Source organism: Sebastes umbrosus, chromosome 8 (assembly GCF_015220745.1).
Source record: "Sebastes umbrosus isolate fSebUmb1 chromosome 8, fSebUmb1.pri, whole genome shotgun sequence".
NCBI lineage: Eukaryota > Metazoa > Chordata > Actinopteri > Perciformes > Sebastidae > Sebastes > Sebastes umbrosus.
The window spans coordinates 31,507,440-31,525,330 of NC_051276.1; the positions used below are offsets into that span (position 1 = coordinate 31,507,440).

At 39.5% G+C, this 17,891-nt stretch overlaps 1 protein-coding gene across 7 annotated transcripts in view; it reads right to left on the reverse strand.

Moving 5' to 3' along the window:
* Positions 1 to 2,348: 2,348 nt before the first annotated feature.
* LOC119493527 (calsenilin-like) overlaps positions 2,349 to 17,891 on the reverse strand; it is a 62,236-nt gene continuing 46,693 nt past the window's right edge. For 6 of the 7 annotated variants that reach the window (XM_037778897.1, XM_037778895.1, XM_037778902.1 and 3 more), the window contains 6 exons: positions 10,100 to 10,224; positions 9,932 to 10,001; positions 8,669 to 8,847; positions 8,275 to 8,379; positions 6,987 to 7,049; positions 2,349 to 3,386 (listed from right to left, as the gene is read on the reverse strand). In XM_037778897.1, coding sequence (XP_037634825.1) covers positions 3,339 to 3,386; positions 6,987 to 7,049; positions 8,275 to 8,379; positions 8,669 to 8,847; positions 9,932 to 10,001; positions 10,100 to 10,224 — 590 coding nt within the window. In that variant the 3' untranslated portion in view covers positions 2,349 to 3,338. Of the gene's footprint in view, positions 3,387 to 6,986; positions 7,050 to 8,274; positions 8,380 to 8,668; positions 8,848 to 9,931; positions 10,002 to 10,099; positions 10,225 to 11,580; positions 11,584 to 14,461; positions 14,740 to 17,891 lie in introns of those variants that run through there. The other variant, XM_037778898.1, reaches the window with a different exon arrangement.

Consider the following 17,891-nt stretch of genomic DNA (forward strand, 5'->3'; position numbering starts at 1 on the left):
TTGTACTGTCATCACCTATAATCATGACTAAAAGCATATCAGTATGTCATTTGGTACCCCGTTACATTCATGAAGTCAAAACTGCAGCTACTGGTGACAAAGTTAAGAGCGAAAAACAACAACGTCACCGTTCGAGCGATCAAAAGTTCCTTCACAATTTATCATCACAGTAGTTTGAGGGTTATACTACCCAAATTTCACGTGAATCCAATGAACTCTCTAGGAGGAGTTCGTAAAAGTATGCATAAGATACATAAATTACATGAAAAACATCAAATTCAATATGGCCGACTTCCGGGTGGGCGGAGCTAATGAAACCCGATGAGGAATATGTTTCAAATAATGAGTGGAATATGCATACCAGGTTTCATGAATATAGGAACAACTTTGACCAAACTACGGCCTAAAGTGAAGTTACAACAGCATCCTGTGTCTTGGCGAAACATCAAAATTCGCCACGCCGCCACAAGAACGCAGTTTCACGAAAACACAAAAGCTTCGCAATTTAGTATCATGAAGGTGTTGAGATTCTGCTGCCCGACTTTGAGATGGATCGCTTGTATTCTCTAAGAGGAGTATCACAAAGTTTCATACCTAAAAAGTGACAAAATGGCGTCTTCGCACATGACGTATGACATCACCATTCGAGCGATCAAAAATTCCTTCGCAATTTACCATCACAGTTGTGGGAGGGTTATACCACCCAAATTTGACGTGGATCCGATAAACTCTCTAGGAGGAGTTCGTAAAAGTATGCATAAAATACATGAAAAACGCACATATTCCAATATGGCCGACTTCCCGGTGGGCGGAGCTAATAAAACCCGATGAGGAATATGTCTGAAATAATGAGCAGGATGTGCCTACCAAATTTCATGAATATAGGATCAACTTTGACCAAACTATGGCCTTCCACGCGTTAGGGGGCGCTATAGAGCCGGCTAAACATGCTGAACCCAATAACTGTACATTTACATAAAGTTCACAGGTGTCCATCATTTTGCCAAGTTTCATGAGTTTTCGAGTACCTCAAGGTATGTTCAAAACCTAAAAGACATAAGGGGGCGCTAGAGAGCCAACATGCCACGCCCAAGCAAAATTTCACTACTAAATCAAAGTAATTACTAGTTTGGATGTGCATGTAAAGTTTCATGAGTTTTTGTGCATCCTAAAGTCTTCAAAGATGTGTTCGTAAATTTAAAAAAAACGCAGGAAGTCCAAGATCGCTGACTTCCTGTTGGCTGAAAAAATCTCAAAAATATTTAACACGAACTTCAAGACGTATGCAATGATATACTTGAATTTCATGAAGATCGAAGAAACTTTCCCTGAAAAACAGCCTACATTAGGGGGCGCTATCTCGCCCGCTGGCGACACCCGATCCGAATCACTACAGAACTTTGAATTTCGCGCCACTTCTGACGCATATTCCACTTTTGGTGAGTTTTTGGGGATGGAAAAGGCCACAAAAACGCGATATTCCAGCAGAAAAATAATAATCCTTAGAAAAACAATAGGTTTCCTTGCACTTTCGTGCCGGGACACCGTTGGGGTCCTGGCACTTTTGTGCTCGGGCCCTAATTATACAGTAGATCCATATGTAGGGTGACCAGGTGTTCCACTTTACGAGGGACTGCACAGCATTTTTATCCCTTATTGTCCCACGTCCCACATATTGAGACGATGTCCCACATTTTCATTGGCTCTAGTTCTCAAAAGTCAAACCGCTGCAGGATCCAACGGCTGTGAAGAAAGCAGGGAATCATCACGGGGCTGTGTTTGCTGTCCAACTGCTCACACGTGGGTCAGGGAAGGTTAACATTTCACCGTCTTTGCTACGCTACGCCCAACCGGGACAATTGCGAGTCACCGCAAAGTCACAAGCTCTGCAGGTTTAGGCGGAATATGATGGAAACTACCACAAAGAAAAGGAAGAGCAGCTACAACAAAGACTGTGAAACTACTTATAATGAAGCGACACAGTTCATGTCGTGCGGCTCAAAAAGAGATGTACCGATCTGTGGATGCATTCAGGCAAAGAATAGAGATGTTACAAGATAAGGGACAGAACAGAAATGTTTATTATTTAAGTTAGATAGACATCATATCAAAATTGTAGACTCCCTCTCAGCCTTGGTAACGTGTCCCACATCCTACATTTGGTTTGTTGGGATCTGGTCACCCTATCCATACATGAAGCTGAAAAGAGACTTTGAGAGGCTGATAAATGTGGAGTTCTGTGGCCTGGGACTGAACAAGTTAATGTCACTCTTGTCAGTTGTTTGCTGCTTCGTCATGTGATCGCAGGATGTAGTGAGAGGACGCGTTAAAAAAAAAGGAGAAGTGGCAGCTGTCGACAGCATCTTTAATGAACCCACATCACAAAGGTCCTACTGTACTGTACAGAATACTGTGGCATTTAGAGTCAGCATGCTCAGAGAACCTGAAGAACCAAGAAACAGCCTCAATTCAGCAGAAGAACACACTTTTAACAGTCCTTTTGTTCCTTCACGCTACTGTCCAATCTGACCAGCTAAACATAATCCTCCAAAATACAAAAAAAAGAAGAGAGAAATATTTGAATAATCTGTGAAGAACTGCTACTAAACATGATGTTAAACAGAGATTTCTAAAACAAATATTCAGCTCTGGTCCTTTTCCGTCACCCAGTGCAGCACAGATGAGACCAATACAAGGTAGGAGATATATATATAACTATTAACTATACATATATACATACACACCAGTGGTGTATCAGGTGTAGGTATCTACAGTGCCTTTTACTTCAGGCGCATATAATACATAGTCATAAAACTGTAGTGCAAGCTAATTCCACATCACATATCTGATGACAAACATGCTTTAGTTCATTTCTCTTTTTTTTTTGGTTGAGATTTTTATTCTCTTAGTTCACTTCATCCGGTGCTTTAAAAACTCTTGGTGAAACAGCAGGTGTGTGTGTGTGTGTGTGAGAGACGAGGTGTATTAGTGTTAAAGCTAGTATCCATGTGTGCTCAGAGGATTATTGTAAGCTTCTCCTTTCCTTGTTGATTCTTTTTGTCTGACGGTAAAAACACGAGAAGCCAAACATACCGGACAGACGGGTGATTTCTTTTTTTGTTACCCAGGAAGCTCTTCTATTCTTCTTCTGTCAGTAGCAGTCCTTTTCAATCCAGAAGCAAGATACAGCTAAAGGAGCACAGAGAGTAATAGAGAAAAAAAACCTCTAGTTCCTGTGTGTTTACAGTACTTATTGTACATTATGTGCCAAGATGAGTTTGAGTTTGAGGTGGGTGGGTGCTGTGGTGTCTGTGTGTGAGTTGTGCAGGTGGGCTTCTTTATATCACGTTCTCAAACAGCTGCATGGAGTTCATGATGTTCTCGTCCTGGAAAAACAAATAGAAGAAGAACATTTGTCACCAGAAGTCTGAAGTAAATAAAGTACATACAAAGATACAGGTACAGCGCTGGAAATGAACTGTGAGAACATGTGGGGCGTCCTTTAAAGCACTTCTATGAGGGTGGCTGGCAGTATACGACCATTTCCTGTTGTCAGTAGGTGGCGCTATGACTTTCACTCATAATACCACGTATATGTCTTCAGGCCAAGACTCTTATAAAACATGTCAAATTTGGGGAAGATTGGACAATGTATAGTCAATTTACTACAACTTCCTGTTGCCAGTAGGGGGCGCTATGACTTTCACGCATAATACCATGTATATGTCTTCAGGACGGGTCTCTTATAAAATATGTCAAATTTGGGGAAGATTGGACAATGTATAGACAATTTACAACAATTTCCTGTTTCCCGTAGGGGGCATGAAAAACACAAAATTCAATATGGCCGACTTCCGGGTGGGCGAAGCTAATGAAACCCAATGAGGAATATGTTTGAAATAATGAGTGGAATATGCATACCAAATTTCATGAATATAGGAACAACTTTGACCAAACTACGGCCTAAAGTCAAGTTACAACAGCCTCCCATGTCTTGGCGAAACATCAAAATTCAACGCGCCGCCACAAGAACGCCGTTTCACGAAAACACAAAAGCTTTGCAATTTAGCATCCTGAAGGTGTTGAGATTCGGTTGCTTGACTTTGAGATGGATCTCTTGAATGCTCTAGGAGGAGTATCACAAAGTTCCATACCTAAAACGTGACAAAATGGCGTCTTCTCACATGACGTATGACATCACCGTTCGAGCGATCAAAAATTCCTTCGCAATTTAGCATCGCAGTCGTGGGAGTGTTATCCCACCCAAATTTGACACGAATCCGATAAACCCTCTACGAGGAGTTCGTAAAAGTATGCATAAAATACATGAAAAACGCACATATTCCAATATGGCCGACTTCCCGGTGGGCAGAGCTAATGAAACCCGATGACGAATATGTTAGCAATAATGAGCAGGATGTACCTACCAAATTTTATGAATATAGGATCAACTTTGACCAAACTACGGCCTTCTACGCATTAGGGGGCGCTATAGAGCCCACTAAACACGCTGAACCCAAAAACTGTACGTTCACGTAAAGTTCACAGGTGTCCATCTTTTTGACAACTTTCATGAGTTTTCGAGTATCCCAAGGGCGTCAAAGGCATGTTCAAAGGATAAAAGACATAAGGGGGCGCTAGAGAGCCAACGTGCCACACCCAAGCAAAATTTCACTACTAAAATAAAGTAAATACTAGTTTGGATGTGCGTGTAAAGTTTCATAATTTTTTGTGCATCCTAAAGTCCTCAAACATGTGTTCGTAAATTTTAAAAAAACGCAGGAAGTCCAAGATCGCTGACTTCCTGTTTGCCAAAAAAATCTCAAAAATATTTAATCCGGGTATGAGCATGTGAGCAATGACATACTTGAATTTCGTGACGATTGAAGAAACTTTCTCTGAAAAACCGCCTACATTAGGGGGCGCTATCTCGCCCGCTGGTGACACCCGAGCCCAATCACTCCAGAACATTGAATTTCCCACCAGTTCTGACGCACATTCCACTTTTGGTGAGTTTTTGGGGATGGCTAAGGTCCCAAAAAGGCAATCTTCGCGCGGAAAAATAATAATCCTTAGAAAAACAATAGGTTTCCTTGCACTTCGTGCCAGGACACCGTTGGGGTCCTGGCACTTTCGTGCTCGGGCCCTAATAATCTTTAGAAAAACAATAGGTTTCCTTGCACTTTCGTGCCAGGACACCGTTGGGGTCCTGGCACTTTCGTGCTCGGGCCCTAAAAAGACAGTTGTTTCTTAATTTCCCCAGTCTGTTTACTTAGAGTAGATAGACTGAATTAAAGACAATAGAGAGTGGTAGAAAAAACTCTAAAATGTCATTCCTTTAGCAGCTTCCTTAGCACTATCAAAATATATGTAATTTGTAAATATATGGCATGTTACAAAAAATGTAAAAAATCTAAATTTTTGAGGCTACAAATTCTTTCTTAACATTATTGAAACATGTACTGGTTTTACTATTAAACAGAAGCTAACTTGTTTTTTTTCATTCCTTTGGTCCTTTCTGATTGAGGCATGTTAGAACAGCTGCAACTGTTGCAGCAGATTTATTGCCCAATGTTTGAGTTTGGGGTCATTTAAGCACACAGTTAGATCATCTCAAATACAAACAAGACACAAGTGAGTCCACGTAGTTAAATCTCAGCCCCTCCACTACTCATTAAGTCAGGAAAAACACCTGTCCATCACAAGACTCCAAACAGCTCGTTTCTTCCTCTCTGCCCAGGCTTATAGCCTCTACATCAGGAGGTAAAGCCTTCCGCCGTAGCCCATAAATGTTAATTAATATTTTACAGCTTTTGTCTGGTTCAGTCTGGGAGGAAGCACAGAGTCTTCTGTGGACTTTTGACTGACATCATGGTTGAACTGTAGATTCATGGAGGTGAGGTTGACTGACTCATCTGAACTCAAATAAAAGCTAGATCATGTATTCCTAACTGAAAATGTCATTTAATATTGTGAATTTAAAAAAAACATTTGTGTATGTGTCATGCTGCATCAGGCATTAAGAAAATCCTAATAGTCACACCATATGGAGAAATTATACATTTCAACCATTACATTCTGGTTTTAATATTTCAGTATTTAGAGGGGGAACTTCTCATTTATCTCAAAGAACTGATAGTTTTTTCAACATGAAAATACACATGTTTTCTTTTGGAGTAGCCTATAATATGCATCATTTATAGCTTGATTTTATCAGTTTGTCCGCATCGAATGAATACGGAACTGTATTGAACCACCACCAGTCTCTTGTGGTTCGGCTGTCGGCTCGGTGGGCTCGTGGTTGCAGTGATAACTCTGAAAATGGGAGGTTGGATTTAACCGCTGGCTCCAAACTGGAGACCGGTTCATGTCTGCCAGACGGTACGGACCCAGACACAGATAAATATCCCGTTCTTGGGATGATGTACACAGGGCCGGATTAAAGCCGCGGTAGGTAGAAATGGGGCAAATGTAATTTAAAAAAGTTATTTTTATAAAAAGGTCTCTATATCCTGACAGTAGTGCATGAGACAAGTAAAAAAATCATGTGTCCTCCGGTGTCCTCCGGTGCTCTTAACGGCATCGACAACATTTCACAGACTGGAGGAAAACAACCAATCAGAGCTGATCTGGAGTCTGCTGACAAGGAGTCTGACTGATTAATCAGTCAAGAAGTCAGTTTATTCATATAGCACATTTAAAAAAAAAAACAGGAGATGACCCAACGTGCTCTCCAGTCGAGACAGATGGGTAAGGATCTGCGTCAGTATCGCTATACACTAACTAAAGAGAAAAAAAAGAGAAGAGAAAAGAGAAAAGGTCCATAAAAGGCAATAAAACATAATGTAGTACACTAAAAGAAAGAGATATCGTGTTGTCACCGTCATTGAACCCAGACCTTTACAGTATTTGAGTTGATGAGTAACTTTTTATTTTTAATGTCTGCATGTCTGTTTGTGTCTGTTTATGTGGGGTGAAAAAGTCACCTTCTGGCAGGTCTCAATGAACTCTTCAATGGTCACCACACCATCTCGATTTTTATCCATTTTCTGTTGGAAAAATACAGAAGAAACAAAACAGAAAGAGAGACACATTAGAGAGACAACCACAGTGTACTTACAGTGGTGGAAATACTGTGTTACGCTGTGTCTTTCTGTGTATCCTAGTGTGTTTGCTCGTCTCTCTCGCTCTCTATTTAGACACAACTATAAAATATATGGAATAAGTACGTAATTTAAAACCTACGATCACAAACAGCAGTGACACGAATCAAAACTCCAGGAGAACAGCTGGGAGAGAGGGGAGGGAAGTCAAAGGCTATTGCGGGATGCATGTTTTATCATCTTATCAGAATCAGATCATTTACATAACATATAATATATAATTTATATAGTTTACAGTAGATTAGCAGTGTGTTTTCTTGCCGGATTAGATGGCGGCACGCAGAGAAACAAGACCAGACGTCAAAACTATCGCTGAAGATCGTGAGCCGGCCGCGGAGCTCTGTGCATGTGCTGTGTGAACAGATCAACTGATTTAGATGGATGCCGAAAGGAAGCAGGCAGCGCTTCTCCGAAAATCGCGGTACAAAAGTATTAGTATAAAAATATACCAGTACCAAAAGTAAAAGTACTCATTATACAGAATGACCCGTTTCAGAATAGGAGAACTGTAGATTCAGCGTTTTTTCACATTAAACTCGGTGAAATTACAGTTGAGTTCGACCAAAAGCACATTTGGTGATTGTTGGAAAGAGTAACGACGACGGTTTAGGTGAGTTTTATTTTGTTTCTGTCCAGTTTGAATGAAGTGTTTTACGATGCTCCGCTACGTACAGCTGATCTCAACATAAACAAAAATACTCGGGCACCTTGGCGGATGTCTGCGCTCTCCGAGTGCCATTCTAGTTTATTTTATATTATTGAATTCTAATTAGTGATGACTTAATGTGTTCATAACTTTAATGTTGCAGCTGGTAACGGTGAGGTTAATTTCATCTACTTTATATACTGCTGGGTAGCTTAATCCATAATAATACATCATAATATATTAGTTGATTTATATTTTGAATTAATAATCTAAATCTGCGAAGTAACTTGTAACTTAAGTTGTAAAACAAATGTAGTGGAGAAAAAAAGTACAATATTTGACTCCAAAATGTAGTGGAGTATAAACTATCATAAAATGGAAATACTCAAAATTGTACTTGAGTAAATGTACTTAGTTACATTCCACAGTGTACTCGTGTGTTTTGGATTTGTGTGCGTTCAGGACCTGGAAGAACTTGTCCACGTGTTCAGAGGGCGCTTCATCTCGCACACAGGGGTAGGTGTACCTCCCCATCATGTCGTAGATGGACTTCATAATCGCCAACATCTCCTGAAGAAAAGAAGACAGAAGCAAAAGAGTTAAAAATGTATAGTTTGTAAATTTATAAAGCTCTAAGCTTTACTATATATATGAAAGAAATTCACTTCACAAACATCGACGAGATTGAACACAGGATCTCTCATGAATTATGCAGCACAATCAGAAAGAGATTAAAGTACGTCGGTTTGTGGATAGACCGAACATTAAATTACCCAGACTGTAATTCAGAGAAGCCAGACTGTAATGGTCAGATGCATCATTCCTCAGGTGCTGTCAGAATGTCTGAGATGTCTCGTACCTCTTTGGTGATGTAGCCGTCCTTATTGATGTCGTAGAGGTTGAAGGCCCAGTTGAGCTTCTCGGTGACCGAACCTCTGAGCAGCACTGACAGGCCGATGACGAAGTCCTCGAAGCGGATCGAACCGTTTCTGTCGATGTCAAACGCGTTGAAGAGGAAGTGAGCGTAGGTGGTGGCGTCTGTGCACAAAAGGAGTCGAGGTCATAGATTTAGTGTGCTGTATCTATGGTTTCTCTAAATTCACATATTCGTCCTACTAGCTACTTAGAAATGAAGTTTAAATTTACTCAAGTACTGTGCTTAAGTACTATTTTGAGGTACTTTACTTGAGTATTTCCATGTTATTTTGTACTTAAACCCAGCGAAATTTCAGAGGTAAATATTGTACTTTTCACTCCAGTACATACATTTGACAGCTGTAGCTACTTTTTAATTATTGTTATTAACATTTCCAATATAAAACACACGATTACCCTTTAAATTACGATGCATTTGTTCCTTCTTACAATAATTTTAGTCTATAATTGAGTCTCTTAATTTTCTCAAAACGAGAAAAAATCCACCAGAGCAGGGAATATATTTCAGCTTGTATTTCATATTTACAGTCAAGATAGAGTCAGTTTTAGTTTCAGGTTCATTTGAATTAAAACACATTGAAATACTCATATTTGCTCACTTTTTCTTTATGCAAATAAGGTTTTTAGGACCCAATTATATCCAGAATTGTATGTTTAACATTGGGGCTTTAAGATTGAACTGCTCAACAGGACATAAAGTTTTTAAAGTTAGCTGCATATTACTTACACATTAATGCATCAGTATCATTAACACTATAATATAATCTTCATATACCAAGATTAAAGGAGGTATACTACAATACTTTTACTTTTGATACTTTCTTAATTTTGCTGAAAACACTTCTTCCACGACCGTCAAGATCTAACATATTTTTTGACATGTCAATATGTCCTTTTCACAGCAGCCATTCAAACACGTAATAGCAGGGTAAACACAGGTGTGATTGATAATCAGAATTAATGTTATTAATTGCACCTGTGTTCACCCTGCTATGACAAAAGTCAACATGGCTGCTGTGAAAAGGGCATATTTAATTGTTTATTTACGGTACATCTCGCAAGAAAATGATGATTCAGACCAATGAAAAACCCATAATCCTCCCTCATCCCCACCTCCTCCCTGATCATTTTCACACAGTGCCTAACAAGGAAGGACAAGAGAGGAGAGATTGTTTTAACGTCTAACCTCCTTGGGGAAAGAACTGAGAATAGATGGTCTTGAATGTCTCCTCATCAACCATCCCACTGGGACACTCCTGCTCCAGAGAGGAAGAACAAAAGAGACACACAGAGAATAAGTCCAAGTCTATATAAAGCTGCGTAACGGCGGTGAAGCCCATGAAGACAGACGTACGTTCTTGAAGCCTCGATAGAGGGACTGGAGCTCCTTCCTGGTGAACTTGGTCTGAGCCTGCAGCTGGTCCAGACCCTCCGGCTGGTGACGCACCGTCGACAGCTCCAGGTCGCTGTCGCTGCTGTCTGTGGGAGACAGAGAAGATGGAAAGAAGATGGAGAGACAGACAGGAAGAGATGTAGAGGGGGGAAAGAGGAAGAGAGAAAGAGGGAGGATGGGGCAGACATTGAGTGTGTGGATGCAGGTCAACATTTGGGGAAGAGGGATGGGATCACACATCAACAGGGAGGGGAACTGCTATAGAGCAGGTGGGGAAGACGTGCGAGTTTAAGAGATTTAGCAAAAAACTGTAGAGGAGCAAAAGGCAGGTGGACGAGGGGCTGCGGTCGAAAAGTTCAAACATGATTAATGTCTTTTCTTAACCACTTTTCCTTTGACCTCGATGGAAAACGTCATGAGGTCAAGGAAAGATGTGAAGGAGGATTCAGGTGTTCAGAGAATCCGACTGCACTTCACTAGACTGTAATTATGATGCGACGGTGGCAGATGTTATTCTGCCGTAATGAAACTACAATGTTCTGAAGATGAACTACAGAAGGCGCTACTTCCCCCCCGTACGTTGAAAGAGAGATACAGCAGGTCTTTCTGCTGCTGTAACACTTTACATCAACATATAATAAAGGATTATCTGACCTAACGTGGACAACCGGTGAAAAGTATCACTTCATCACAATGGTTGGAAGTGAAATAACAAAAGAAATATAACCTACAGGCTACCACAAAAGTTTATATGATAAATATTGAGTTATTTCTGCGTCATGGAGAAGGAGTCGAACCGTTAAATGTATATTTCTTCCGACTACTTTTCAGACAGAATATTTATTTATGTTGATTATTTGTTTGCTATATGTTTACCGTTCATTATATGACTTGTTCGAAATAAATAAATAGAAGTAAAGTGAAACAAAATGGTTGTCACGATATCGTTTGTTTTCATGAACGGCAGAATGGTGTGTCGCTTTTGAAGTTGCGGCAGCAAGGAATTGTGGGATTATATTATCTCCTTTCCTTTGGTAAAGGATGCTCCAGTGTATCATATGCTAAAGGAGATAAGAAAGGAAGCATTGAAGCACCTTTCCTTAACATTTAGAGGATTCAAACAGCTCCTATCATGGCTGCTCCTTAGATACTTCCTGGTCATTTCACTCCGTTAGGAACCTTCTTGAGCAAAAAAGACGTTTCGACCGCAGCCAGGGAGTGAAAAAGAAGGAGGAGGTGCTTTCTTTGTGGCGGAAAATCTAAAGAAAATCTAAATTTGAGAAATTCAATTAAAGTTTTACTCACAGAGTAAATCACATTATTGGTTACTAGTTCACACTAAGAGAAAGCACTGCACGACTGGGAAGAGAAGAAACATTCAAAAAGGGAGGGAGGGAGGTTTTCTCATAGCTGTGTTGGGGATCTACTGTTACCATACTCACCATCTTTAGACAGAGAGAACAGAGGAGGAGGAGGAGGAGGAGGAGGAGGAGGAGGAAGGGTGTCGACACCAAGATGGAGTGAAAGAGAGTAAATGGAGAACAGTGAGAGAGCGATAGTAAGAGGAAGAAAAAAACAAAAACAAAGAGAACAAGTCAGATCGAACACTGAGAGGTTTTATACGAAGACTAACAGTATATTCTGATAAAACATCCAGCAGAGCAGTGAGATATGATATTTCTGTGAAACAGAAACCAGAAAACCACAGCGGAGGGAGCTGAAACTCTCGAGTAATATTGGATCGTTTCATTTAAAACAATAAGACGGAGACAGCAGGAGATGACCTCTGACCTCCATCTCCACATGAACACTCCCACTGATAAAAAAAAAAAGTAGGTTTCCCATGTTGCTTTAGAACGAACAAATAATAATTTGATCTCAAATGTAATAAGTGATGACTTCCCTGAAGCATTAAAGTTCATTCTTGACCTTGAAAACAGCAGTTTGGCATAAAAATCTTATCTCAAGGACGACCAACTCACAAGCTTTCAACCACATCAGTGAACGGACATGTCTGAAAACTCTGGAAAAAGTTGAAGTTAAGTTTTCATTTATTTTTAATTTTTCAATATTTATTTTACATTGACACCTGTAAACATTATGCTGGGGATTTTGGATGAAAATTGTCCCCAGATAATAAATACAATTATTCTATTGGGTAAAATCTTTATATTCAAAGCTCAATCAAAAACTAATCTGAATCTAAGTTTCCTAAAAAAAATACATTGTGAAGCCAATTTCTTTTTGGAAAAAAACTGTTGCTAAAAAAACACCAAAACGTAGCACAACACAACGTGAAATGTAAAAACGTTTGCTCTAGTGAAGAGTGGGACTATATGTAAGGAATAATGTACAGCGAGCCGGTCATTGTTGTGAAAGAATCCCCAACAGGGTGATGCCGGGTCTCTCATTACCCTGAAGGGGTTTATTTAGCCCCTAGCTGTACATTATCCCGCTTATTACACGGCTACTTACTGAAGAAATCAATAATTTGACACAAAAACGGTCCACCAGAGTCCGACATCAGATATACATAGCAACGGTCTGCTATACATAGCAGCGGTTTGTTATACATAGCAACGGTCTGCTATACATCTGCTATACATAGCAACTAGAGAAATCCAATTTGAAACAAAAACGGTCCGCCAGAGTCCGACATCAGAACTGCACCCATAGCAACGGTCTGTTATACATAGCAACGGTCTATTATACATAGCAACGGTCTGCTATAAAGAAATTACAGACAGTAGAACGGTGTGATTGACCAATCCGAATCAAGTATTCAACAAAGCCGTGTAATAAAAAATATTAAATACGCTCGAGCTGTCATATGTATATTTCAATTTCTAAATGTATCGGTGCTGTCAACCTAATCATTTGAATTATTGACGGGTTCTTAATGTATTTTTCTCTTGTTTATTTCCCTATTGTCTAAGTTTTTTCTTTATTTTTTTCTCTTTTTGTGAGCTTATATTGTCATGTCAACATATTGTTGTGTTTGTTGTGTGTATTTTGCCTGTATTAAATAATTACATAAAAAAATATAAAGTATTTTCTTTCACCGAGATCATTTGTTTTGGTTTATTTACATCATAATGTTTTAGCATGTTTTTTTTCATCTCAGCTGGACTTTCCTTTGATTGATTTGATTAATTATCGTAGCTTTCCAGCTTGTAGCTAATAGCATCCATGATGTCAACTTCCAAGTTGTAATGACGACAAGACAACAGTCTAATTGGCTAGTTACCAACAACCGGCTCCTGGTGCAGTAAATACTCACTAGAGCACCAAACGTGTGTTCATGCCCAGCTGAAAATAGTCCTAACAAATGCAATCTTTACTCCTGTTTGACTAACATTTGCTAAAAACTACAGTGCCCAGCTGCAGGAAATAACTGTGTCTTTTTTAATGCAACTATGCACCGATCAGCCATAACATTAGGTCAGCATGAGCACCCTGACCGGTCTGCGGCTACACAGCCCCATATGCAACAAACTGTGATGCACTGTGTGTTCTGACACCTTTCTATCGGAACCAGCATTAACTAAACAGCAGTTTGAGCTCCAGTAGCTCTTCTATTGGATCGGACCACATGGGCAAGCCTTCGCTCCCCACGTGCATCAATGAGCCTCGGGTCTGACCCTGTCGCCGGTTCACCGGTTCTCCTTCCTTGGACCACTTTTGGTCGGTCCTGACCACTGCAGACCGGGAACATCCCACAAGAGCTGCAGTTCTGGAGATGCTCTGACCCAGTCGTCTAGCCATCACAGTATGGCCCTCGTCAAAGTTGCTCACATCCTTACGCTGGCCCACTTTTTCTGCTTCCAACACAAAGTTCAAAGTTCAAAATGTTCACTTGCTGTCTGATATATCCCCCCCACTGCCAGGTGCCATTGTAACAAGATAATCCAAGTTATTCACTTCACCTGTCAGTGGTCTTAATGTTATGGCTGATCGGTGTATATTTGTGACCCATTTTTAAGATTTACCTCTTTAAAGATTTATGTTCTAGGGCTGAGACTTAGGGCTATAGAAAGACATGAAAAGTCAAGACGTGAGAGGTGTAATCTCTCCATGGGATTGTCTAACCAGCCTTATTCTTTCAAGTTCAACATAACAGCTTTTGAAATGATCCCAGCTAAACAAAAAAGGTCTATTATTTACACCCTTTGTATCTCACAACGTCTACTCCTCTCATGATTTACAACTCTCCAGACTTGCATCAAACACACAAATATCTCGAGATAAAAGTAAAACAAACGTAGCTCCAGCCTCCTCTTCCTCCTCCTCCTCTTCATCGCCCCTCTCCCAGGTTTGTCTCACCGGTCTCCGTGATGTCGATGAGGCCCAGCAGGTGCATCAGTTTGAGGAACATGATCACCAGGCAGACGATCCCAACCGTCTGGAGTCCCTCCGTCTCCCACCTCACGCTCATCTTCCCCTCTTCTTCTACCTTTCCCTCCAGGGTCCTTCTCTTTTCTTTCCTCTTTTACATAATTGGAATTTTTATTCACCTTTTATTTCAATCCATCGGTCAAACTCTCGCTGCTCTTCTTCGTCTCTCTCCTCTCTTGTCTCTGAAACAGTGTCACTCATCATCATTTTTTTTCCTGCAGTTTCTGTTACTCTATTTAGCTCCCCCCCCCCCGTCTGCTGTTTTAATTGACTGTCGTCTCCCCCTACCTCCCTCCCCTGCTCTCTCCGGCTCTAATGGATCTTTCAGGATATTCTCCAGAACTAAGCGCAGCGTCTGATGGTCCAACTCCTCTATTAAGGTCAGGTGACGCAGATTATTGCTGTAAAAATCCCTCCCAAAAATCTGCACTACATCGTTAATCCGTGAGAAATCCAATCAGATAGAGAGGAAACTCAGATAGTCTCACATCACACCACTGAGGTTGTTCTGGCACAGTTGGTTTGGGATTCCTCTCGTGAATATTATTCCTCTAGTTGGCGACAAAACTCTTGTTTCTGTAGAACTTTTAGTGCCGTCACTTTATTACAAGTGCTTGAATGTAATAAATCAAGGAAGAATCTGTAAAATAACGAGTTTTCTCTGCAGAACTTGTAGTGCCATCCCTTTATTGAAGGTGTTTGAGCGTAATAATTTCGAGAAATTCTGTAAAATAACAATGTTTTTATGCAAAACCTTGAATGAAAAGTTCTGCAAATTTATTGTTTTTGACATTTATCTGAATTAGGATGTTTTATTTAAATTTTACGTTTTTTTGTTGTTGTTTTTTTACAGTGCACATGGAGGTTGTTTTGGCACAAGCACACAGTTTGGGATTCCTCTCATGAATATTATTCCCCTAGTTGGCGACAAAACTCTTGTTTCTGCAGAACCTTTGGTGCCGTCACTTTATTGAAGGTGTTTGATCGTAATAATTGAGGGAAATGCTGTAAAATAACGTATTTTTATGCAAAACCTTAAATGAAAATTTCTGTAATATTATTGTTTTTTTACGGTTTATGTTAATTTTAAGGTTTATGTTCGGCAGTTGCTGCTGCCAGTCATTTCATCCTTTTTTTATGTTCATGGAGGTTGTTTTGGCACAAGCACACAGTTGGTTTGGGATTCCTCTCATGAATATTATACCTCTATTTGGTGACAAACTCTTGTCAAATAAAAATGATAACCAACACCGACTGATGCAGCTTCCTCCTCTCTTCCCTGCCTCCATCTCACATCTTGTTTTCTGCTAATTAACCTGTGAAACCCAGAGGAACTAGCTGCATTTCTACCTTTTTCATCAAAATAACAAAATAAAAAGACAGCAAGACAATGAATACCGAACCTTTAAATGGATAAAACTACCAACGATTTTAATTATTATTTTCTAAATGTGAGACACACGAAACAATTTGCCTTTAAGGCATCAGAGAGAGTGGTGAGAAAAGGTCAACAGGTGTCCTGAATCTCATTTTCCCAGTCAGCTCCGTGATCTACTTTCTAATTGTTGTCTGTCTCTCCTGAGATCTCTAACACAGATTTGATAGTGTGTCACACACTCAACACTCATCATGTAATAAACGCTCCCTCTAGTGGAGACAGATCAGACTACAGGAACTGAGACGGAGCAGCTACAGGAGGTTGAACAGGTGACTTCATCCTTCATTCAATATGGGAAATGTTTTCTAAATCTCAAACTGTACCAATAGAAAAGACTGATATATTATTTATAGAGATAAATAGATGATAGGTGGATGGATGGCGGGATAGATGGACAGACAGTCAGTCAGACAGACAGACAGACAGACAGACGTGGAATGTAACCAAGTACATTTACTCAAGTACTGTACTTAAGTACAATTTTGAGGTACTTGTACTTGCGTTTCTGCTACTTTATACTTCTACTCTACTACATCTCAGAGGGAAATATTGTATGTTTTACTCCACTACATTTATTTGACACTTTAACTTCTAGTTAGTTTTTACATAAAAAACATATGATATGCTTTTGTGATATGATGCAGTAATGTACTACTAATCTACTAAGTACTATATAAAGTATGTAAATTGACTCCAAATTCAAGAACTACAACATTAAAATGTACTATATAAAAACAGAATAATATAATATTCTATAAGAACATAACACTTTAAAAGGATCTGTTTTGCATAATGAGTAATTTTGACACTTTAAGTATTAGTATAATGATACATCATAATTTATCAGTTTAAAGATGTCAAACAAATGAAGTGCAGTTGGAAGTATAATATTTTTCTCCAAAATGTAACGTAGTAGTAGAGTAAAAGTATACAGTAGCATAACATAGAAAAGAAATACTAAAATAAAGTAGAAGTACGGTAAAACTGTACTAAAGTACAGTTCTTGAGTTAGTTGAATGATTTATCCGACAAAACATGGAAATGAGCAAACAAGTCACAAATAAAGTAATTAAACTACTCATTCTTCATCTGTTGTTCAGCCAAGGAGTCCTTACAAGATAGAGAACATACATGTATGTACCTTGGAATAATTTGGCATAGTCTATTTTTCACACCTCTAAAAGTTATAGATTTGTTAGATTAGAACGTTATCTATGAACTATTATACTGGAGATTTTTGAGAAATTAAAATATTATTCGTTGGACTATTGAGTCTTTTGTGAAAAAAAAAAATGTGTTAATCACCACTTAAATATCCTGCATGAGAGTCAGATGTGGAGTAAAAATACCAGATGTTGGTATCGGCTCAGAATACGTCTCTAAAGACGCGGCTACCTTCTGGCATCAGATGTCGTCCCAAAATAGGACCGAGTTGGACTGAACCCAAAATCGACATCAGAGCAGACCGGACAGAAACAAAAACAATCAAAGGCCGGCGGGTTTGTTTTAGATCAGATCATTGAACTGGATATTAAACACACACAAACACCAAATGATCTTTTCTTGAGTGCTGATGATATAAATAATGCAGCCGATGAGCTCCCGGAGCTGATTGGGCTGCTGACTGATGAAGGACGTCTTAATGAGCTGCTGATGCTAAATGTAGAAATGTGGCTTCAAAGAGTCAAAGATGATCTCCTCCAGACATGTTTTAGTACGTCTGCTTCAACAAATATGTATATTTTGAGTGGAGGGGGTCATAACAGAGTTTGTCTTTATTGGGCATTTGTATAAAGTACTCTTAATGTCTTCAATTGTCTGTTTTTATTGTGTTTATGTTTTAATGTTATGATGATGAAAGTTACATGGTACACATCTTAGACCAGCAGATGACCCCCAAAAAAGGTTTTCAACTGATAC